General features: G+C 47.9%; 1 protein-coding gene across 1 annotated transcript; it reads right to left on the bottom strand.

The window, feature by feature from the left end:
- Positions 1-515: 515 nt before the first annotated feature.
- On the bottom strand, positions 516-13,057 carry LOC125364050 (gastrin releasing peptide). Its single transcript, XM_048363463.1, has 3 exons — positions 12,919-13,057; positions 6,873-7,096; positions 516-876 (listed from the first exon to the last, which is right to left on the bottom strand). Exons 1-3 carry the CDS (start codon positions 13,055-13,057, stop codon positions 823-825), a joined length of 417 nt encoding a protein of 138 aa, XP_048219420.1. The 3' UTR covers positions 516-822.
- Positions 13,058-22,919: the final 9,862 nt, after the last annotated feature.

The raw sequence follows: 22,919 nt of genomic DNA, 5'->3' as shown, positions 1-22,919 counted from the left end.
AGCTTTCCCTTTGAGACTGGCAAAGACATTTTGAAAAGAGAAAAAAAAAAAACCCACTGCTGAGGGCTGTATCGGCTGGAAATGAGGAGTGACACAGAAAAACGGATGTCAGGCCTCATCTCCTGTGTGGCCTTGGGCGAGTCACTAGCCTTCGCAACCCCCTTCTAGCCCATGAGCTGGTAATTCTCAGTTGGCCAATCATTATGAGGAGTATGTCATAGCACCATCCCTGGTCATAGTAAGGGTTAAGCACATAAGCTCATGAGTAAGTGACAAAGACAGCTTCCTCCTCCCTCCACCCTAGCCCATCAGATGGCACTATAAAGAGAGCTTGAGGTCCAGCAAAGGCCATTAGTCACTAGAAGGCCTCAGTAAATGGCCTCCGGAGAGAAGTTCTGCCACATCAGGCTGACTGAATAAATGAGCCCACATGTACCTTTCCGAGCACTTTGTTCGTCTCTGCCACACTGTCTACCCAGGAAGACTTACATGAAGAGAACAGTCTGTCTTTTGGACAATGTGATTAAGCTTTTATTGTGAATAGTAACACATCAGAGCCCTGCATCTAACCAACACAACTTCCGATGTCAAAAGCATTCATCGGGAAAACTCTTTGGGATGGTGGTTCACAGCAAACGATGTTCAAACCAGAAGCTGCTGCTTGAAAATGATGAGTTTAGGGACGGGCAAAAGATACAAGAGCGGTTAAGTATTTTGCACAAAGGACATTTTGTAGATGACCCGGTGGAAGTTATGCTCGCAGAATGCAGTCTCTTAACCGTTTTCGTTTGCTTCTTTGAGGCCGTCCCTGCCCTTGTCCTCTCAGCTGGAGGGTCTTTCTTTCCCCTTGAGAACCTGGAGCACACTGTCTGCCAACTTAAAAAATATACATTAGAAAGAGTTAAGCAAGCCTCTGAGCAATGCTGAAACCATTCACCGACTCCCAACAAACTATCAACCTCACTGGGGAGCTCATTAGAAAGATGAACTTTTGGATTCACTCAGGGCTCCTCTAGAGAGCAAGCTTCTAGGTAAGTCATAGCATGTGTGTCTTACAACCACAATACCCGGAGGAGACACACACGCGCGCACACACACACACACACACACACACACACACGCACATCCCACATTTGAGCTGCTTCATTTTTTTGAATCTTTCTGTAGTAGCTGTTAAACGTGTCCAGTTTGATTTGATTATTCAAGTATATATGAACCAAGGTTAGAAGTTGAAAGTATTAGCCCCAGAATTTATAACTAGCCTAGCAGTGGGCAGGCTAGATATATGAGGGAATGTAGAATTTAATTCTTTCTGGGATTACTTAGGCAGATGTCTCATTATACCAGCTACAGCTGATTCCTGAATTACCCACTACAAACACAGCTTAAAAATGGTAATACTGTGGCCAGCTCGGGAAGAGGAGTTAACTTAGGTCTCTGCCAAAACTCAAGCTGTATTGTGATTTGCTTGGTGTGACTTCTGGTTTTGCTGAGCCCGAAGGAAGAGTAGTTCAAACTTAAAATTACTTCTTTGTTCCCATACACCAGCCTTTCTATAGCCAGATGAGAAAGTAGACCTGATTATTCTTCCCCGAGCCCAGAGTTTATTACTTTTCCCAAGATCCTCTGGCAATTTAGATTCCCCAACTTCCAGATTGGCCATTTTGGTTCTAATAAAGGAGCCACTGCTATTCCAAGGCTTGTGGCTACCTGTGCTGCCGCGAAACTCTTTTGAGCAGGTGCTAATGAGCCCAAAGCCTGGTTCTATTCCCATCCTTGCCAATTAGCTTTGCTCCTCTATGGCTTTGCCAAAGAAGCCTTGGGAAGAAAAGGAAATCAGCTACAAGGTGTGGGGGAAAGCCACAGAAATCCTCCATTGACTGAAAATGTTGAATTGAGACGTTTGGCTCAAGGGGCGGGAAGCCCCTTGAAAAAGAGAGAGGCATGTAAATGTGAGAAGACCAAGATCCTGGAAACAGAAGTGGTTGGAGAAGTGGTTGGGAGGAGCCACACTGAAGATGAGATTCATCTCCAGAGATGCGGTAAGGGGAATGAGAGGGAATCATTACTCAGGACTCTATGTTGCTTCGCTGTATATGGAGATTATTGGAGAGCATTTCATAAAATGCCAAGAAATAAAACCTTCCTATGCCTCAGACTGATTTGATGGGGGCAATGAGTAAGGATAAGGGAAGAGGATGTGGCTCAAGTGTTTGAGCACTTATCTGTCGAACATGAGGCTCTGAGTTCAAAACCTCAGTACTACCAGAAGAAGAAAGAGGAGCAGAAGGAGCAAGAAGAAGAGAAGGAGGAGAAAGAGGAAGGTGAAGAGGAGAAGCAGGAGAAAGAGCAGGAGGTGGAGGAGGAGGAGGAGAAGGAGAGGAAGGGGGAGGAGGAGGGGCAGGAGGAGGAGGAGGAGGAGGAAGAGGAGGAGGAGGAGGAGGAGGAGGAGGAGGAGGAGGAGGAGGAGGAGGAGGAGGAGGAGGAGGAAGAAAGTCATTAATAGTGAGGACAAGAACCAGGTACAATGGTACAAATCTATAATCCCAGCTACTCAAGAGGCATAGGAAACAGTTTAAGACTGAAACTAGAAAAATAGCTCAAGATCCTTTCTAAAAGATAACAGCAGCAAAAAAAAGGGCTGGCGGCTTGGCTCAAGTAAGAGTGCTTGCCTAGCAAGTGCAAGACCATAAATGAATTGAAGACAATGAAAAACAATGGAAGGGATGGCACTGATAAAATCTTACTTGTTGAATTGAAACCCTTTCACATAAGTACTTAAAGAAGAAGAAGAAGAATCTGAAGAAAAATATACTTACTGCCCTTCTATAAGCCTCTGGAGTTCATTCCCCACCCTGTTTCTTTCTGTCTATAAAATAAGAGGGAAACAATCTAAGGCTGTAAAGAACAGAGTGGGCCCAAGTCACAAAGAGATGCTAGAGGTCAACTGAAATCTTCCTCAAATGTCAGAAGAGGGCTAGCTAATCCCCACCTCCGGGTTGGGGATTAGGCCTGAGAGCCAACCTCAACGCTATCTTGTGCAAGAGGGAAAAATCCATTACAGGATAGAATAAAAAGGGTTCTGTAAAGGACACAGGCAAAGGAAATATTAAGGGTAAGGATGAAAAGATTAACCATTTTTTTATACTAGTCCTAGGGCTTGAACCCAGGGCCTGGGCATTGTCCCTGAGCTTTTTTTTTTTTCTTTTGTTCCAGGCTAGCTAGTACTCTACCAGTTGAGCCACAGATCCACTTAATGGACTTTCCTGCTCCTGCTGGCTTTGAACCATGATTCTCAGATCTCAGACTCTGAGTACCTAGGATCACAGGCACTAGCCACTGGTGCCTGGCTTTGATTAGCCATTCTTGCTAGTAAGGTTGCTATGATCTGGGAGTCTAGATTCAGGGTATATTTCCATGGCTTTGTGAATTAAGTAAATACCATTGCCATCAAAGCACCAGAAATGCTCAGAGTTTCTAACTACAGCTCTGGGAGTTGGCAACGAGACATGGTATGTTAGTACTTCAGTGGGAGAGGAGAGGAAGACATGTGTGGATAGTTTTTAATTTTAAGCAAAGTCCTTCAGTCTCTGCAGCTCCTGCAGCTAATTTTGGCAATGCTTAGCTAAGTGATTAAACTTCTCTCCCACACTGGATAATATATGGTTTTCTAATAGACCTATCCTCATGGCACTCCTTCTTTTTTTGAATAAGGTAATTATAAGATGTTTTCAATTTTCTTAAGGGCATGCTTTCATTGAAGAGGAATCTCTGAAGCCAGTGGAGGGATGAGCTGTTCTGGTCTCTGCAAAGACTATTCACTTAGTCTTCCATGGTAGTGGGAAATAAATCCAAGAGAATAGGACCAGTGTGTACAACAGGTAATTATTCAATTTGAGGTGGAATGAAATGCTATGGGCTTTCTAAGCTTGCAAAAAGAAAAATAACACAGCTGGGAATGGCAGCTCAAGCCTGTAATCATAGCTACTTGGGAGGCAGCGATCAGGGATTGTGGTTTGAAGCCAGCCCAGGCAAAGGTCACGAGACTCCATCTGGACCAATGGCCAGGCATGGTGTGTGTGTTGCGGGGGGGGGGGGGGGGGGGGGAGGGGGAGGCTGTTAACCCAGCTGCAGGAGAAGCACAATGGTTGGGCTCAGTGGTGGTCACCTGTCATCCCCAGGGACACCAGGTAGCACAAGTAGCCACCAAGCTGGCCTGGACGTGTAACTTAAGACCTAACTTGAAAATCACCATGGCAAAAAGGGGCTGGAGGCATGGCTCAAATTGGGTTTTAAAATGAGGCATTAGTTGAGTGTGCAAAGATTCGTCGGATTGCTGTTTCAAGCCAGCCTGAGCAAAAGTTCACAGAACTTCATCTCAACCACGAAACATCCGGGCACTGCGACGAACTCCTGCCAACCGAGCTATGAGCGAAGTGGAAATGGGAGGAACGTGGTCCAGGCTGGTTGAACAACAACAAAAAATTATTCAAAAACTAATGAGGGCAAACAGGGCTTGGAGTGTGGCTCAAGTAGCAGAGCAACAAGCATCAGATCCTTCGTGCAAACCCCAGTAATTTTACAAAATGCCACTAAACATTAATAACATTAATTGTGCATGTATTGGACGGTAACGTTTTGTCAGTGAGCTATATGGGCAAATCCACGTTCAACGCTTGTGTAAAAGAAATGTTTATCCTTCAATGAATGAGCAGGTATTGCAATTAAGTGTCATAGGAATTCCAGAAGATTCCTTGACCAAGAAAAAGCCTGGCCAGGTGGGGGTTGAGAGGTCAAGGACCAAGTGTACAGAGCTGCCCAAGTGTGCGATCACACGCTGCCACAAAGAAGGTGGTAAAGTGTGACAGGAGATTCTCAGGGCTGTGGACGAGAGGCTGGGCCTCACGTCTCCGTCAATTGACTTCATTGAGGTTTTTCTTCCTGAATCAGAACCGCTAAAGACTTTGCTTCCAGGGGCTTAGGGTAACAAGTGGGCTTTGCGTTTAGCAAACTGAAGCTAAGCACCGGGACCGCCCAGGGCCACGGGGACTGGCAGGGTGCTCTCCAAGCTCCAGCAGCGCCCTGCAGTGTGACTTAGCTCCAGAAAGAGAAGCCAGGTCTGGTGCTGCCGCTGCATCCTGTGTGTCAGAGACCAAGAAGGGCCATTCCCTACAAGGGGACCACCCGAGGGCCACCAATGAACGCCACGGGGCCCGGCCTCCATTTTCTCACCCCTGAAACAGGGTACCCACTCCTCCTAACACTGCTTTGAGCATAAGGACCTCCCCCCCCCGCCTCCCCCCACCCCCCAACACACAAACAAAGGACATAAACTGCACAGCCCTGCACTTCATTATAGTAAACACGCAGTAAAACTAGCTGCCATGACCATGGTAGTTACTATGCTTTAAGGAAGGAAAGATGCACTGTAGATCATGCTTTTAGAGATTTCAGTCCCTGGGGTGGGTGGCTGAGCAGAGCCAGAAGCAGAGGCAGAGAAAGCCTTGGATCTGCGATGGTTTATTCATACCTTCTGTTGTACATTTTGTGGAAACTTCTTTTTTTTTTTTCTTTCTTATTTTGTTCCCTTCCTGTTGTTACTGGGGTTTGAACTGAGGGCCTCAAGTTTACTCTCCCTCTCGAGCCACACCCCTAATCCCTTATATTTCTAGTAGAGTCTCACATTCTTTTTTTTTGGCCAGTCCTGGGGCTTTGGACTCAGGGCCTAAGCACTGTCCCTGGCTTCTTTTTGCTCAAGGCTAGCACTCTGCCACTTGAGCCACAGCGCCACTTCTGGCCATTTTCTGTATATGTGGTGCTGGGGAATTGAACCCAGGGCTTCATGTATACAAGGCAAGCACTCTTGCCACTAGGCCATGTTCCCAGACCCAAGTCTCACATTCTTGCCCCTCTTAGATGGAGATTCTGATTATGCCACCAACATAGCTGACAGGCTTGAACCACTGTGCCCAGACTGTTGATTGAGATGGGGAATCTCACTAACTTTTTGCCACGAGTGACCTTGAAACCTCAAGTTTCCTGGTCCCACCTCCCAAGTAGCTGAGAATATAGGCTCAATCCAAACCTAGCCTCTTAAAAGCAATAATCACCTCATTTTTTTTTCATTTGCCTTACTTTCTTCCTATGCAATGTATTCTGTCCTTTCTTTTATTTAGTGTTTATGCTTACACCTTGCCAGTTTGGGGTTATGCTGTTCTGGTCATCAATAAATCACATTCTGGACCAATCAGTTGACTTCAGTTATGTTCCCCAAGTTTTGAAACACTTCAAGGAAACCTAAGTAGGAGGTCTTAGAACACACAGAAAGAAAGACTACTTGGTATAGAAACAAACAAACAAATAAAAGGCTCTCTTGTATAGAGAGCCTCCTACTCATGCTTATCTAAAATAAACAGACTGTAGACCTAGAGGGGTATATGCAAATACAGTACTCTGGAGGAAAGCTGGGTATGGTGATACACTTTAGTAATTCAAGCACTTCGGAGGCTGAGACCTGAGGATCTGGAGTTCAAGGCTACCCTGGGCAACATGGGAGAACTATGTCTCAAATCAACCAACACCAACCAACCTGGTAGGATCACCGTTGCTTTAAATGAACACAACTACTAGTCATATTGCTAAATCAGAACAGTAGCCAGCACACTTTTGGTGTGCTAAATGTAACCTAGTATATTATTTTTAAAAAAGAAAAGGACAGCATGGTGATTGTCTACCAGTTAGCCCAGCATACATTGGTGTTGGCCTAACAGAGTGGCTGTCTTTACACCATAAGCAATTTTAAGCTCCCTGATAAATTTCCCCTCCTCCCACTTCCCCATTTCGCAACTATGCTTGTTTTGTCTCAAACCTACATCTTTAAGATTGCTGCTGTCCTGTGTATCCCAAATAGACTGATGATTGCCCAGAACCTGGAGCCGCGGTGGTTGGTGGCTTCTGTTCCTTTTTGCTTCCAAAAGGCCCAGCAAATTCCTTGTGGCTTCTTCCCATCCAATATATTCCCGCAGTTGCTGCTTCAGGCTATCTTCCTCCAAAACCTGTGGGGATTCCCCTGTGCTCTTCTTCCCCATCAAGTGCCCTGTAAGAACAAAAGCAAACCAGAACGCACAAATTTAACCCACGAGATTGAATAAAATGAGACAATGCAAAGGGCATTCATTGGTGGCACTCTTACATGTTGAATAAATCTCAGTTTAGCCAGGTGCTGGTAGCTCACACCTGTCATCCTAGCTACTCAGGAGGCTGAGATCTGAGAATCATGGTTTGAAGTCAGCCCAGGAAGGAAAGACTATGAGACTCTTATCTCCAATTAACCACCAGAAAACTGGAAGTGAAGCTGTAGGTCCAAGTGGTAGAGTGCTAGCCTTGAGCAGAATAGCTCAGGGACAGCGCCTAGGCCACGAGTTCAAGCCCCTGAGTGACAAACAAAAATGATTTTAATAGCAGTTTCTTGTTGAGAGCGAGTTATACATGCCACACAGACCTTGATTTCTGTGCAATGAGCTTTTTTGATTCTCGCAATTAGAAATGAAGATGGTAGACCAAATGACCCCTAAAGAAACCTCCCAAATCTAGAATTCTGTCCTCAATTGTGCAGGCACCGAACTCATTTTCCAACTGGAAGATGGAATTCAAACATCTTTCTTAGCCAATTTTGAATTGTCACTGAAAATAAAAAGTCTTGAGGTATTTCTTTGTGAGAGTAAAAAAAAAATAATAATAAGTCACTCTGTCTTATTTGTCATACAATTGTACCCAAGGAATTTTTCTATTAAACTCTTTCAAAATCTTAGCTGAGATCAAATCTAGGAAATTTCACCTAGGAATTATGGTTTATTAAGAGAGAAATGAAAAAAAGTTGAAAATTTGTCGGCCAGATAATTGCAGATTTTTTTTTCTCTTGAATGTCTGAAATGGTCCTTGGTGAATCTGCTGAATAAATAAATAAAACTTGCAATTCATAAGGCCAAAGAATGTATGTATGCAAGTGAGAATAACAGGGTTAGAAATGCTATACAACCAGATCTTGGTCTTTTTATTTGTTTATTTTGTCTTTTGTTTCCAGTACTGAACTCAGAGCCTATTGCTTCGTATGTGAGCATTCTACCACTTGATTCATGTACCCCATCCTCTAGTGTTTTTTTGCCTTTAGGGTGTTTTTTTTTTTTTTTGCCAGTCTTGGGGCTTGAACTCAGGGCCTGGGCACTGAGCTTCTTTTGCTCAAGGCTACCACTCTACCATCTGAGCCATAGCACCACGTCTGGCTTTTTCTGTTTGTATGGTAGTGAGGAATTGAATCCAGGGCTTCATGCATGCTAGGAAAGCACTTTACCACTAAGCCACCTTCCCAGCCCTTTAGTTTGTTTTCCATATGGGATCTTAGGATTTTTTTTCCTGCCTCTGGACCCAGATACTCCTACTTCTGCATCTAGAGTATCTGGGATCAAAGACATGGATCAACATGCCTAGTGCTTTACAGGGCAATTCTCAAGTCAAGATCCTCCTGTCTGTGCTTCCCAAGTAGCTGGGATTATAGGCCCAGAACCATCATTCCTGGCTCTGAAGTCTACACCCTTAACACCCTGGCCTATTGCATAAACAAACTTATGTTTCCTCACTTCTTAAAGTTCATCTTTCCTATCTCTCTAAAACCGGGATAATATCTTTGGGATTTCTAATATCAAGAAAACGGGGCTGGGGATATGGCCTAGTGGCAAGAGTGCTTGCCTCGTATACATGAAGCCCTGGGTTCGATTCCCCAGCACCACATATATAGAAAACAGTCAGAAGTGGCACTGTGGCTCAAGTGGCAGAGTGCTAGCTTTGAGCAAAAAGAAGCCAGGGACAGTGCTCAGGCCCTGAGTCCAAGGCCCAGGACTGGCAAAAAAAAAAAGAAAAAAAAAAGAAAAAGAAAATGTTGATGCTTTTTATTTAAAGCATACAGTGGAAGAAGGGCTTTGAAATGATGTCAATGTTGGCTAGCATTAGCTAGCTTGAAGGCAAACAGGATGGGAATAGTCTTTGAAAGATCTCTTGTCACCTAACATTCAAAGGGACCCCTTCTCGGCAGCTCTGTCCTCCCACAGAGGCAACTTATGCCTGTCATGTTCACCACTACAGACAGCTTAAATACACGTGATTTCATTTGATCCACCTGACACTTGTCAGAGGCCATACACCTAGGGTTCAAAGGCACGGAGCATCATTCTGGGGGTCCACAAATAAGGATAAGATCTGCACAAACAGACTTCCTAATGTGATCAAAAGCAATAGGGACTCTACATCAATCATGACTCAAGACATGACTCAGAAAAGTGAATTCTGTGAATACTGGACAGGTTTCAAGTGTGAGCATTTGCCAAATCGTTTATGACAGGTCCTCTTCTAAAAACTCTAGGATCCGGGTCTGAAATCCTGAATGCTTGGGTCATTCCTTACCTGTTGAGTTAACCTGGTATCTGGCTCGCATGCAGCTCAAACTGTGATGATGTAGCCCAAAGCCCCAGGAAGCACTCATGTGCTAGCTTTAGTTACATGGAGGAAATTAAATCGTGCTTCCTGAAAGGCAGCTTTGGAACTCTGATGTTCCCAGTAATGACTTTAGTCACTTCTGTCCTCCTCAATGGCCTGTCATCTAGTTAGGATGCAGAAAATGGGAGGGACTTAATGCCAAGGAAGCTGAGGGGCGAATGAGATTTTTACTTTTTGTTTGTTTGGGTGGTTTTTTTTTTTTATAGACAACAACTTCATTTTGTTATGCCCAGAGAAATTCGTGCGTTTTCCTATCATGGGAGAATAAAGTTAGGCCCCAAGATAGGATGGACTTAATGCAGATCCTGGCAACATTGGACTAAGTTTCAATACTTGTTTGTGGGGTACATGATGTTCAGCCCCCCCCCCACTCCAAATCCACAAGCTGGTTACTAAGGAACTCATAACATCTGGAACATCCCAAGGAAGGACGCCTTCCCTGCGTCGAATTTCACTTTTGTGCTGGATACTGTCAAGCAAGGCATCGTCTCCATGGCAACATAGATGACATGCCCACTTCCACCTCTTTCCCCATTGTCTGTCACAAGTCCATATCAAAGTAATGGAGAGCTCAGAAAAGGCAAAAGACCAGCACTTAAAAAACGAAAATCAAACCTGGCTCCGGGTAGGAAAACATCAGTCCTTGTGAGTCATTTTAAGAGGCCATAAGGGACAGGTTTGAAACATACATGAATTTTCTTTGAAGTCAAAGATTGCAAACCACCCAAACTGTTGGGTACTTCTGACAGCCAATTTTGCTGGAGCCAGGCTTTGAATTTCACATTTCCTGAAGCAGCCCTACAGAGTGAAGCCATTGTGTGATTCCCAGCTCACCCTTCTGGGATGTGCTTCCTACCGCAGCTAGCACCACACCGACAAGCATTTCCTGAGAGCACAGCCAACAGTCCCCCGTGTTGGCACTGACATGTATTTTTAAGGCACACACAAAACGTCTCCATGATCCTCAAGCCACATAGAACATTTAGCAGGTTTTCAAGCTGTTAACTCATCTTCCATGACAGCTCGAGGCATCTCACAGCTGGAAGAGGCAACTCACTTAGTGCACCTATAAAGGTATGCTGACAACTTCCTTGTGGACAGAAATATGTAGCTTCCGTTTTAGAGTAATTATAATGAAGCCACGTAGGCTGGTGCATGACTGTAGTAAAGGTCACAAGTTGGTGGCCAGTGTGAGCTGTGTAGTGAGAATCTGAAAGTGTGAAGAACCGGGGCACAGGTTAGAGGTGTGGTTGCCTAGCATACATAAGACCCTGTCCACACCCCTGACCACCACCACCCCAGTAACAACATCAGCCACAAAGCTGCACTTCTTTGATGATTGAACAAGCTAGGGATTGTCTTGGATTAGTTGAAAGCAAAATTTAAAATCTAGTGTCTGTCATTCTTAGCAACATGTTTATTCTGATTGAGTATGCCTACTAAAGCAAGCTTTTTTTTTTCCTTAAGCACATGCTCTTTTGTGGGTGGTTTTTTTTTTTTTTTTTCCCCTCACCAACCTCTTGCTCTTGCTCTTCCCAGACTCTGCACCATCAGCGGAGGGAGAAGGAAAAGGATTACATTTGGGATTAGCTTGGAAAAAGGCGTGTGGGAAGTTGGACACCAGAGACTCCCACCTGTAATCTTAGCTACTCAGAATGCTGACACATCTAAGGATCCTGATTTAAAGACAGTTTGAGTGAACAAACTGGAGAGACTCCAATTAATGTGCCAAAAAAAAGGGGGGGCAGAAGTAGAGAGGGGTGTGGCTCATGTGGTAGAGTAAACCAGCTTGGAGCAACTAAAGCTAAGTCCTGAGTTCAGTATCAGTACAAAAATACAAAGTGCCATGTGGGGTTGCCATGGTTCAGGATCCTTTTGTGTTAAGAATAGCCACGTACCACTGACAAAGGCAAAGGCACTCCAGTCACCTGCAGACAGATGTGTGCTAATCAAGGCTGGCTTGGCTTCCATTGAACCTAATAGGATGCCAGCAGCATCTCAGCCAAGTCCACTGACCTCCCTTCCTCCCAGGGTACCTCCTAGCAAGCCCTTTTAGTATCAAAATAGACACAAGAAAAAAAAAATCCCACCATCTTTTCCCTCTTCTCTTGGTGCTTCGAATCAGACAATGGCCATTTGAGGTAGGCTCTCGGGAGCCCTTTTAAAGGAGCGTCCATCTTAAGTTTGCGTTCTTTACAGTTAGACTTCATTCCGGCATCACAGGACTACTCCGCCTCACCCATGCCTCCCTCTGTGCTGCCCCCCTCTCCTGGTGGCCCCCAGAGATCACAAGCCCTCTCAGCACCCCCCCCCCACCAGGACTCCCCTCAACAGAAGAAACCACTGCCCTGCAAGCCAGGGCTCCGGGTTTCTCTGGCAAAGCACAACAGCTTTGGAAACAAGAGTTCCAGCCTCCCAACCACCCCCCCACCCCCCCACCCCCAGCCCCTCATCTTGGCTAAGAGTGTGATGGGGCTTTCCAACACACACACACACACACACACACACACACACACACTTTGAGGAAGGAGCAGCTTCGCAGGACGCGCTAGGGCTGTTCCAGTTCCTTGGAGTTGGGGGGCCCGGGGGAGATCTGGGACGTGGGACCCCGGGGTGGCTGGAGGCTGCGAGGCCGAGGATGCCTCTGGCCTCCTGGTGGTGGGAAAGCGCGGACCGCAGCCCAGCATCCTTCCAGCCAGTGGGTCTCCACCCCCCCCCCACAGCACCCCCACCCCCGGGCCCCCCAGGGAGCAGCAAAGCCCGCGGGTAACGCAGGACTTGAGGGCGCGAGGGGAGAGGGGAGGGAGACGTCGCGGATGGGCAGAAATGGGGAGAGACGGGGCTCAGGGAACTGAGAGAAAACTCAGGGGGGCTCCCAGCCGAGGGGCCGTGCGGGCAGGGATTTGAACCCCGGGCTGGGAGCGCGGCGCCCGCCCCGGGCGCCCCACACTTGTGGCACTGCCCGGCCCGCGGCTCCCTCCCAGACGCACCGGGCCACATCGCGCCCCAAAGTTCTTCCAGGGGAGACCTGCGCCTCCTGCCCGCGTGTAGACGGAGCTTGGGGTGGGGGGGGATACAGCCTGGGGTGGGGGGCAGGCTCGGGGCGGGGGGCGGGTGAGCTGCGCCCCGGCTGGGTCTCTTGGAGAGCCGGGCGCGGGCTCCGACGCCCGGGGGGGGAGAGAGCGGGGGTCCGGCCCGCGGCTGCGGAGGGTGAAGTTTGGGGAGTTCTGAGAGACGTTTCCCAAGGAGCCCCCAGCACCCCCCAAGACGGCCCTGGAAGCGAGGGGGGCAGCGGAGCCCCTCGGCCGGCCCCTCCCTCCCTCCCGGAACCCGGCCCCCCCCCCCCGCCCGCCCGCTCCGGCCACTCACCCACGGCCCAGTGGTTGCCCCGCGGGTACATCTTGGCCAGCACCGTCCCTGCGCCCCCGGGCACCGGAGCCCCCGGGCCCCGAGGCGCCTGGCACAGCAGCAGCGCCAGCAGGGCGAGCGCGAGCTCCGGGAGGCGCATGGTCTCGGCGGCGGCGGCCCGGGAGCGCGCGAGCCGGCTGGGCACGGCGGGCGGGCAAGGCCGGGCTCCCGAGCGGGCGGGCGCACGGAACCTCGGACGCACGGACGGACGGACGGACGGACGGACGGACGGACAGCCCCTCGGAGCCGCGCCGCCGCCCTCGCCGCCCGCGCTCTGCGGCCGCCGCCCGCCCGGGGCACTGACTTTATAGGGGAGCCCAGGCGGCGGGTTGGGGTGGGGTGGGGTGCGGGGGGAGGGAGGCGGGGTAGGGGAGCCTCGGGGGCGCTCTGACGTCTCCCTATAGCGAGCCTGGGCTCCCGGACGCCCGGTCCCGGAAAGCATCCATCTCCCTGCAAATGAGCAAAGGCTGAGTCTGTGCCCCCCCCCTCCACACCCCCATCGTCCCCTCTTGCCCCCTCCATCCTCGACGACGCCATCGATCCCCTCCACCGGGCCATCCTCAGCCCGCCCTGGTTTTCCAAGAAGCCCCTGTCCACGGGGACCACGGACTGTAGAGGATGGAGCGGAAGACACGTTGCACACAGCGCTAGAGCTCACAACTTCTCAGTGCTCTTCCTACTGCCAGATCTACAGACCCAGTCACCAACCCGGCCCAAACACACTCACACACACACACACACACACACACACTCCCCCCCCACACACACACCTTCTAAATGTCATGGATGCTGAAAGGAGGTGACCATAGCAATGCAACAATAAATAGAAGCTGGTAGCATGCTATTGCCTACTTATTGGCCGCCAGCGTGGGTCTGGTGGGGGTGCTAGGAATAGAGGAGGTCTGTGCCTCACCAGGAATTGGCACGTGCCCTCCCTGGTGGGGCCCTTGTCCGTTGGTGAAGTTGGATATGGTGTGAGTGTCTGGTGATGAGGTACATGCGTGGTTTCCCTGGGTGGGGGGCAGCATGGCTATATTCCTGGGCTTGAAAGGTATTTTGGTACATGTGCTTGGCTCTGATTTTCCGATCACTTCTAGGAGCCAAGGAAATACGGTCGTACCGTCTTGAGAGAGTAAGCCAAGGGCAAATCCGAGAGGGAAGCTCCTACAGTCGGGCAGGATTCCCTCTCTCGTGGGTTCCCAGCCTCTGCCTGGCTGGCCCAGGCTCAGTCTGTGAGCAGGTGTGGCAATGACAGGCAGCCCGCGAGCTCCATGGCCTCCTGCCTCCCCCATGGCCGCCCAGCCCTGGAGCACAGCGACGCCCAGCAAACATTTAACAAATGAACAACCCATCTCAAAAAGAAACGCTCAGGTCTAATGCCTTTTATGACCCTGAGTCATCGGAGAACCATCAAACAATTTTCTTTCCAGATTAATTTGTAGCAAACATCCCTTCCCTTTAGTATAATCGAGGTGGTTTTAGAGTCTTTGCAATGCCATTTCACTGACAACATGAGTGAGAGCCACTGTAAGGACAACCGCATGTAGGAACCATTCTATAGGAAGTACAACTTCTCTACTAGTGAGTGAGCATGTGTGTGTGTGTGTGTGTGTGTGTGTGTGTGTGTGTGTGTGTGACATTTACAGGCTAGGTGCTCTCTGGGCCTTTCCACCTCAGTCTTGCCTCTGAGTACCCCAGACCACAGGTTTCTTGCTTCTAGATTAAAACGGACCATCGGCTTCCTGTCCCCAGGCTAGAGGTGGACCATACGACTTGCCTTAGCATCTCACTAGTCTTGCTCAGCTCTGTAGCCCCAGCCCCAGCCCAGTCTCCATCCTACTAAGCACAACACAGGACTCCCTGCAGATGTGAAAGGATTCATTGCCCTTTGGGTCCAGGCAATGAGTCCAGTACTCTAGCCAGAAATAATAGCTACTGCCAGATAGAGAAGCAGCCATTGTAAACTTGATTCATTCTCCAGGAGATCCTGTCTGGGTGCCTTCTCATATGCCTTTAAAATCCTTAGCAGGGTCTGCCAGGTAGACGATTAACTCCCCCCGGTTTAGGAGAAAGCTTAACTCCTATGAGAAGGAGATCTCACAAAGCAACAGCCCATCTGAAAGAGAAGATTGGTGGGCGGGGGGGGGGGGGGGCTGGTTGGTTGTTTTGTTTTCTGTACGGAGCAGGTGTTCAGTTTGGCAGGCATCTCTGTTCCACGTGGATGTTGAAAACCCTGATTTATGTCATCTCATGCCTCTACCATTTCCTAGATCCGTGCTACTCACAGGGTGAGAAGGCTACAAAGGCCTAGGGAGATTGCGTCAAGACGTAAATCGTTGCACTACTTCCTTCATCAAGAACATCTTGCTGTGGAAAAAAATGTCAGCCCGACTCACCAATGTGTTTGGTGCTATTGCTGATTTGGGCTCTGGCCCTCGCTCTTAATCTCATTGTAGCTAACAAGGGGCAGAGCCAGTGGACCACAGGCGATTAGCAGTGGCCTCATCAGCAGAGTCTGGCTTTCAGGGGCAGGAAGGGGAAAGGCGTGCCCACGTGCTTGCCATACCAGCCCAGTGTGGCACTGGGTCTTTTTGCTGATGCTCTTTTGATTAAAGTCAGCTCCGTGGTCTCAGGCAACTGCAAGACGGGTTGGAGTTGCTTTCTTAATAGTTAGGCTCTGATTTCATCACTGGAAAAGAAGTTTGATGGAGAGCTGAGAAACTGCCAGATTGGAGCATGGAAGGCATTACAACTCACAGATCTTAAGCTGGGAGATCACACCTGTAATCCCAGCTACTCAGGAGGCTGAGATCTGAGTTACACAGTTCAAAGCCGGCCCAGGCCAAAAAGTTCCCATGGGACTCATCTCTGATTAACCACTCTAAAACTGGAAGTGGAGCTGTGACACAAAGTGGTAGAGTGCTAGTCTTTTCCAAAAACTCAAGGACAGTGCCCAGGCTCTAAATTCAAGCCCATGACCCCCCCAAAAAAAAAAAAACCTTACAAATCTTACTTAATAACATGCAACTAAACTCTTGGGTTGGTCAAGGTTAGTCAGAAGGAGACTTTTCCTTATGAGAGGAACAACTGGACATTTCACTCACTTCTTGTGCTCTCTTATACTCAGTGGGGGTACTGTGACCCAAGCTAGGTCATCCCTTCATTGAATTCCCCAGGCAGAAACATTTCATCTCATCTTTCTAAAGGAGCTTTGTCATGTAGCCACTTCTACAGAAGTGCCGCGTAGTGCCGCGTAACAAATAGCACTGCTTCTCAACAACATGTAGCAATAATAAGATGCAATTCCCCTGTGTGTGCAGAAAGGCCGGGGTGCCTCTTCAATCTCACCTGGGCCTCATTGGTCTTGGCTCTTGGCCAAGATATAGCTTAGGTTCAAGTGGTTGATGTGCCGCTCATTGTGTGGGGACCAGCATGTGGCAGGAACTTCTTCCACTGGTAGCAGGCAGAGCTAGCAGGACTATGGAGGGCCTGGACTTAGGGTTCCATTTGCTGTCATTTCTCCCTTGAGCCACTGGGAGTCATATGCAAGCCACCTGGGAAAACTGACAGCCCAGCTGTGGAGAAGTACGTTCCACTCATGACAAGGTAGCTGAAGATGGAAGTCAAGAAGGCCGACATACTTCAATCTGTGGCAGTACAGAATAGAGGAAAATGGAAGCGGCCGCGCCCTATGTAATCTGGCCAATAGGATGGGATTTGTTCACATTCCTGTGGGGCCATCTTGAGCCACTTCTGTGGGCTCTTCTCTCCGGTCCTAGGGAACATCTCCAGGAAACACACTGGTTCTTTCTCCCTCGCTGTGAATCTCTCTCTTTAGGGCATCTCTCTCTTCATACCTTTTTAAATTGATGAGGATTTCAGATCCATGTATATTTCCAGATTTTTTTCTTTTGTATAAAATTCAAGGCTCTGTGGTATGATTTGAAGGGAGTTTCTCCCCCAAACACTTGGATACTTTGTCAATCAGATATGTTTGTGAGTTGGAAGAGAGACCCAAGTAAGCTAGCTCAAGCCCAGTAGGATTGGCGGCAAGGCCACAAAGGGAACACAAGGCAGCTAAAAGATTGTCTCCCAGTTGCCACGTGGCCACGCGCCATGAAGTGTTTCCTCCACTGCACCTCTGTCTCTCCATCCTCCTCCCTGAGGACTGACATCTGTGTGCACCGTGCATTCCCACCGCATGGAACCACCTGACCTGCAGCCCAATGCACCCACCCGAGACCCTTTCTCAAGGGGCAACCTTTCCTCTAGCTTCCTAACATCTCTCTCTGTTGGACACTGTCTCTCTGTCCCTTAACTCCAGATCTCCAAGAGAAAGACGATGGACTTACTCAGCTGCCAGGCTATAGGCTGTCCAAGATCTTATGGAGCCAGCCTATTTTGGCTGCACGACCCTGATATCCACCCACTCTGATGGACAGATGTCCATCTATCTGGACAGGATGCTGTTCACATAGCGGTGGACATAGTCATGACCACTCCACCAGACTCTGGATAGAAGAACTGTGTTACGGACATAGGTGGAGACGCTATCTGATTTGTGCCGCATCCTTTTAGCTCAGTGATGTCCCGACATTTCATCTCTAAAGGCATTTTGAAACTATATTTTTTCCTGTGAAGTTCAAGTGTTGGTGAGCTTTTTACGGTGAAACATACCCTATTTGTTTTAATTTTCCATTTGAATTCACCAAAGGCATAAGGTATGGCCCATCAGGTTGATATAACCAGTGTCCCCACAAGAGTGGATGTCATCCGAGCCCAAAGTCAGTGAGATTCTGCATTGTACTTCATCTTTTCCAGCTGCATCAGTGGTAACTTACATTCTGAGAAGGAATTCTTGAAACATGGAAATGTAGCCCTGGGGAGACACAGGTTGAACATCTCTGCTTACATTTAAGGAGAGCGGGGAACTGCTGTAAGGTGAGGCTGTCGCAAGGTCACTGGGGCTCTGGTACCTCTGAAGGCTTTGTGGGCCTTTCTTGCTACAGTAGATGACCAGGATTCCCAGGATCAGACAGACCTAAGCAAAAGGGAGCAGCTAGGCACAGGACTGATTGGGACAGAGAGGCCTGCTTGGAAGCTCAGGACTCAGTTTACATAGAGTCCAATCCTCAGCCAGGTGGAAGCTCAAGTATGATCTTAGGCCAGTCTCTCAGCTGCTTTAGCTCAGTGTCTTGGTCTGTGAACTGAACTGGTTCTACCTCCTTTCTTGGAGTGTCCAAAGGATTAAATGAAATCCTGTCTATCCATTTACTGACACTTAGCTATTGTGATTAATCATCATGGAGAACTGTCACTGAAACAAGGTCACTTCTATGTGAGAGTGTGACTTTCAAGATGGCGCAGCTGGGAATATGGCATAGTGGTAAAGTGCTGGTCTCACTCATATACATGAAGCCCTGGGTTCGATTCCTCAGCACCACATACATAGAAAAAGTTGGAAGTGGTGCTGTGGCTCAAGTAGCAGAGTGCTAGCCTTGAGCAAAAAGAAGCCAGGGACAGTGCTCAGGCCCTAAGTTCAAGCCCCAGGAACTGGCAAAAAAAAATAATAATCAAGATGGCTGATGCCATCTTTGCTCGAGGCCCAACCCGATGCCCTGTGCTTCTACGTCTCCTGGGGAGATGATCACAAATAACCACTGCCTCTTTGTGCATGTCGAATTGCGCCAGAAACTCTGTGTGTGATTGTTCTCTGCCTGAGTTCAAGACATCTTCACAGATGTCCTTCAAGGTCAATCTCACTCACTCAAGTTATACAGAAGGAAACTGAGGCACAGCGTGTTTAAATAACTTGTCCAGACCTTAGAGATGGTAATCAGCTGAGCTAGCCAGCATCCTTCCTTAGATCTATCTGATTCTCAAACTCACAGTGTGGTAAATCTGGATTTTTAAAATTTTTTTTTGCAGTTGAGATTTTCTACAGTTTGATAAATTTGGCCACCCAGATGGCATAAAAAGGATTCTTTTAAAGATAACTTTAGAAGTGATAGGGGATAATATTAGAGGCCTTCAAAGAATCTCTATCTCCCGACTGGCCCTTCTGTTTGCTTGTTTTGTACCAAAGTCCACCCCCCACTCCACCCCACCCACCCTGCCTAGATTTGCACACATCTCCTTCCAATTTATTCGCGCTAGTAGGCGGAAGTGGTGGGAACAGTAACTTTGCTTTTTTGTAGAATAACAGGCTTGTAGTTTTGGCTACAGCTAAGATGGCCAGAGTCCCAAAATATAGCCCACAATGTCTGAAAATGAAACTACGCTTCTGAGATTCATCTCCTTGAACATTTCAGCACCCGGTCCTTCCCTTCTCCTGGATTCTACCTATTCCCAGCATGTCATTGATCATCTACCTCCAGATTGGAAGGGCGATTACCTGGATTCAACCTTATGGTTAATCTGAGCCATGGTTTTTTTCTCAGCCTCATGGCGGTGTGTGTGTTGGATTCTAGGACTTGGTTGTGGGAGCTGTCCAGTGTATTGGAGGATATGGCTCAACAGCTCTGGCCTCTATCCACTGGATGCCATCAGCTCCTTTACGTTGTGACAGCCAAAGTGTCTTCAAAGCTTGGCCAAGGTCTCCTGTTGAGACCAATCTCACCTTAAATACCCATCCTCAGTAACTGCATCCTTACCAGATGCTCCTGGCGTCCCCACTTGGGTACCTCCAGGCCACGGAACTCCTCCTTTTAGAATACACTGAATTTAGAAAGCCACTATTAATGTAGAACCTTAGGCCAATGTTTTACACAGACCTTTTTGTGTCTCCCCACCTTCCCCACATCATGTGGTTCAGCCCTGCCCCCTGATCCTTGTAATAGTCTTTCACCTGCTCCCAGATTCCATCATGCACTTGGGATGCTTCTCTATAGCCCACGGGCGCTGTGCCCTCAGTGGCTCCGCCCCTGTAGTGATTGCCCTTCCCTCCCCATCCTGACACACCTGCTCGGAACCCCTTTCCAGGCCTTTTCCTCTTTCCTGTTGAGAACTTGAGGCACAGAGCCGGTAAGCATGGCGGTACACTCGTTAAACCCTCGGCTCATCCACAAAAGGAACTGAGCAGCGGCCTAGGAATCTGACAAGCACTGAGCTTCCAGAATTTTCACCCAGTGCTGAGAGAAATAGAGGCTGCTCATTCTTCCTGGCCAACACTGTCTGGAGAGCCAGGAGGACCTGAAATGGAAGGCCCACTTTCCAGGTGATATGGAGGTGAGGACGAACGCTGTCCTTGCTCGAGGGGCACTGAGCATGAGGGAAGAAGGTGAAGGCGGCAAGGGAGGGACTGGCACTCTTCTGGCTCTGAGCATCTCCTGGTCATAGCCTCTCAACTCTGGCCCGGCAAGGTTGCAAACTAAGTTTCGTAGTGAATTCCCAAGTTAAAAAAATGATTCAGAGAAAACTCCGAAATGCCATTAGTTTAATCTGATTGGACTTATTAAGTCAACAGACATCTATCCATCTCTCTCATTCTCTCTTGATGGCGCCTAACACTGTAGCACACAGGTATTAAGACCAGTATATTCTATTATGACAGAAACCTGCGTATCTGGGCAGATCTAGAACAAGCAAACTTCCCTGCAGAGCCTCTGAGAAAGGTCAAGAAGGAGATGACCCCAGAAACTGCCACATTGCCATGCTGCAAAGCAAAAGGGGCTCCTCACTGCCTGCCGACCATGGCGATAAAGCGAATAAGGTCCATGCGAACCCATTAGGTAAGAATCCGCCAGAGAAAATGGCATGTAATAGGATCATTGTGTGACACTCCTCCCAAGCAAAACTGGAATTTGAATTCAAGTTTAAACTCCGGTTGTCCCTCTTAAAGTTCAGAGCACTTAGTCCACTCCAGATAGCATCTAAGACAGAGCAGACCTACTCCATAGGAATCCCAACCACTGCTCAGGAGTGGAAGAGACTGGATTATCTGTGGCTAAGTAATATTATTTACAGTAGAGTGGGAATTTCTATCTCATGTAATTCTGATTAATGAAAGGGTGATTTTGCATTCTCTTTATTTTCAGGGGGGAGGGAGTCTTAGAAACTGTAAGCACATGCTAACAGCTTAGTAGCTGCAATTAAAACCTGGCGGTGTGGTGCTAAGCCTTGAAATGACAGCTTGTGCATGGAAGGTCTAGAATACCACTATTCTCTCCTGTTTCATACAGAGAAACAGAAGCAACAGGTAGTCTCTATGTTTCTATCTGTCTATCATCTATCTATCTATCTATCTATCTATCTATCTATCTATCTATCTATCATCTATCCATCATCTATCTATCTGTCTATCTATCTAATCTACCTGCATACCTACTATCTGTCTACCTGTCTATCATCTATTTTAAGGAATTAGCTCTCGTGGTTGTGGTAGTTTGACAAGCCCTTCAAAAGGTACAGGGTAGGCAGGCAATGAAGACTGATTGGTTGATTCGATGTTCAGGTTCAAAGGCAACTGCTGGCAAAATTTCTTCTTGCTTGCCCAGTTTAGTCTTTGTCTAATAAGCCTTTGCCTGATTGGCTATACTCACATTGTAGAGGATGATGGCATCACTCAAAGTTTAAGTGTTTCTTTTTAAAGGTCTCTACAGAAACATCTAGAATAACAGTTGACCAAATAATCGGATACTGTGGCCTAGCCACATAGACAGGAAACAGGAACTGTCTCTCTCGGTGTCTCTCTCTGTCTCTCTGTGTCTCTGTCTCTGTCTCTGTCTGTCTGTCTGTCTGTCTCTCTCTCTCTCTCTCTCTCTCTGCACTGCTGCCCATGATGTGTTTTGGGTTTCCTTTAGGTGTTGGGCAAATACTAGTTCTCCTGAAGCTCTGCTAAGACCAAATTGGAATTTTTCCGGAAAGAACTTGGCTAGACACAGAGGAAGTTGAAAGAAACAGAAAAACATGGATGTAGAGACATTCACAGATTTTGGTTTCAGTCAACTCCATCGATGTCTAGTTGCAGATTAAACTGTGTCTGTTTTAAATGAATACTGAGTTGTGGCTAAGTGTTTATCACCACAATGATCAAAGGTACTGGACATGCCTGTGATCTCTAAGAGTTCCCCCAGCTTAGGAAACCTCTGATGAACTTCTGCTAGGATAGGCCAGTTTTATCTTTTCTAGAATTTTGTATCAAGGATGATACAGTCTGTCATCTCCCTCATCTGGCATCTTTTCATTTGCCATATGCTTCTGAGACTCACACACGCTGTTGTGTGTGTCAGATGTTTGTTCCTTTCCACTTGTAAGTAGTATCTCTTGGTGTAGCTGTCCCTCAGTTTCTCCACTTATTTACCAGTGGGATCGCTGGGTTGTTTTCAAGCGTGGGTGGGGTATGGTTTGTTTTGTACTCTACTGAATATTCAAGCCCCTTCCTGCTTACTCACCTATCATGGAGAGGGGCAGCTTTCCAGAATCCATTTGTAGGCAGTTGTGATTCTTCCTTTCATACCAACTACCAGATACCAACAATGTAGGCTCATCTCACTCCCCTGCCCACACTGCAGGTAGACTCTGCCGGGAGGCTCCGGTCAAGGTACCACTGGAATGACCTTGCTTGATTGAAGGGAGAGAGAAAGAAGAATCCAATACCATGACTGGCTTACCCAGTCCCCACATCTACTTCCTTCCTTGCAAAAAGACCCAGAGGCCCAAGTTTGGGCAATGGATCTCAACAGCAACCATTCGGAATTTTGTTTCTTCAGGAGTGATCGTGGGATCCATTTGGGACAAAAAGACTCCAGTAGAAGTCAGCTGTCTATGGCTCCTGGGAAAGCTTTTGTCCTTCTAAGAAAGAGAACAGATAGAGAAGACCGCACTCACCCCACCCCGCTCCGATCCTTTGTTGTGCTCTAGCGGCCATCTTGTGCTATGAGAAGACCTACAGACTTCAGCTGGCCCTGACATTGTTGAAGTGGAAATCACCCTGGCATCTGCCCTCCTGGTCCCTGAGACAG

The sequence above is a fragment of the Perognathus longimembris genome, chromosome 15 (assembly GCF_023159225.1).
Source record: "Perognathus longimembris pacificus isolate PPM17 chromosome 15, ASM2315922v1, whole genome shotgun sequence".
NCBI classification, from domain to species: Eukaryota; Metazoa; Chordata; class Mammalia; order Rodentia; family Heteromyidae; genus Perognathus; species Perognathus longimembris.
Note: the sequence above shows the minus strand (reverse complement) of the source record. Positions and strands in the feature narration are given on the sequence as shown.

Bases quoted from the DNA above. Each gene is read 5' to 3' on its own strand.
- LOC125364050 (XM_048363463.1), bottom strand. From the start codon at position 13,057: ATGCGCCTCCCGGAGCTCGCGCTCGCCCTGCTGGCGCTGCTGCTGTGC. The intron at 7,097-12,918 runs GTGAGTGGCCGG...TTGTTCTTACAG, and splicing joins GGGCAACCACTGGGCCGTGG to GGCACTTGATGGGGAAGAAG. The intron at 877-6,872 runs GTAGGTTTGAGA...ATATTTTTTAAG, and splicing joins ACAGCAGCAATCTTAAAGAT to TTGGCAGACAGTGTGCTCCA.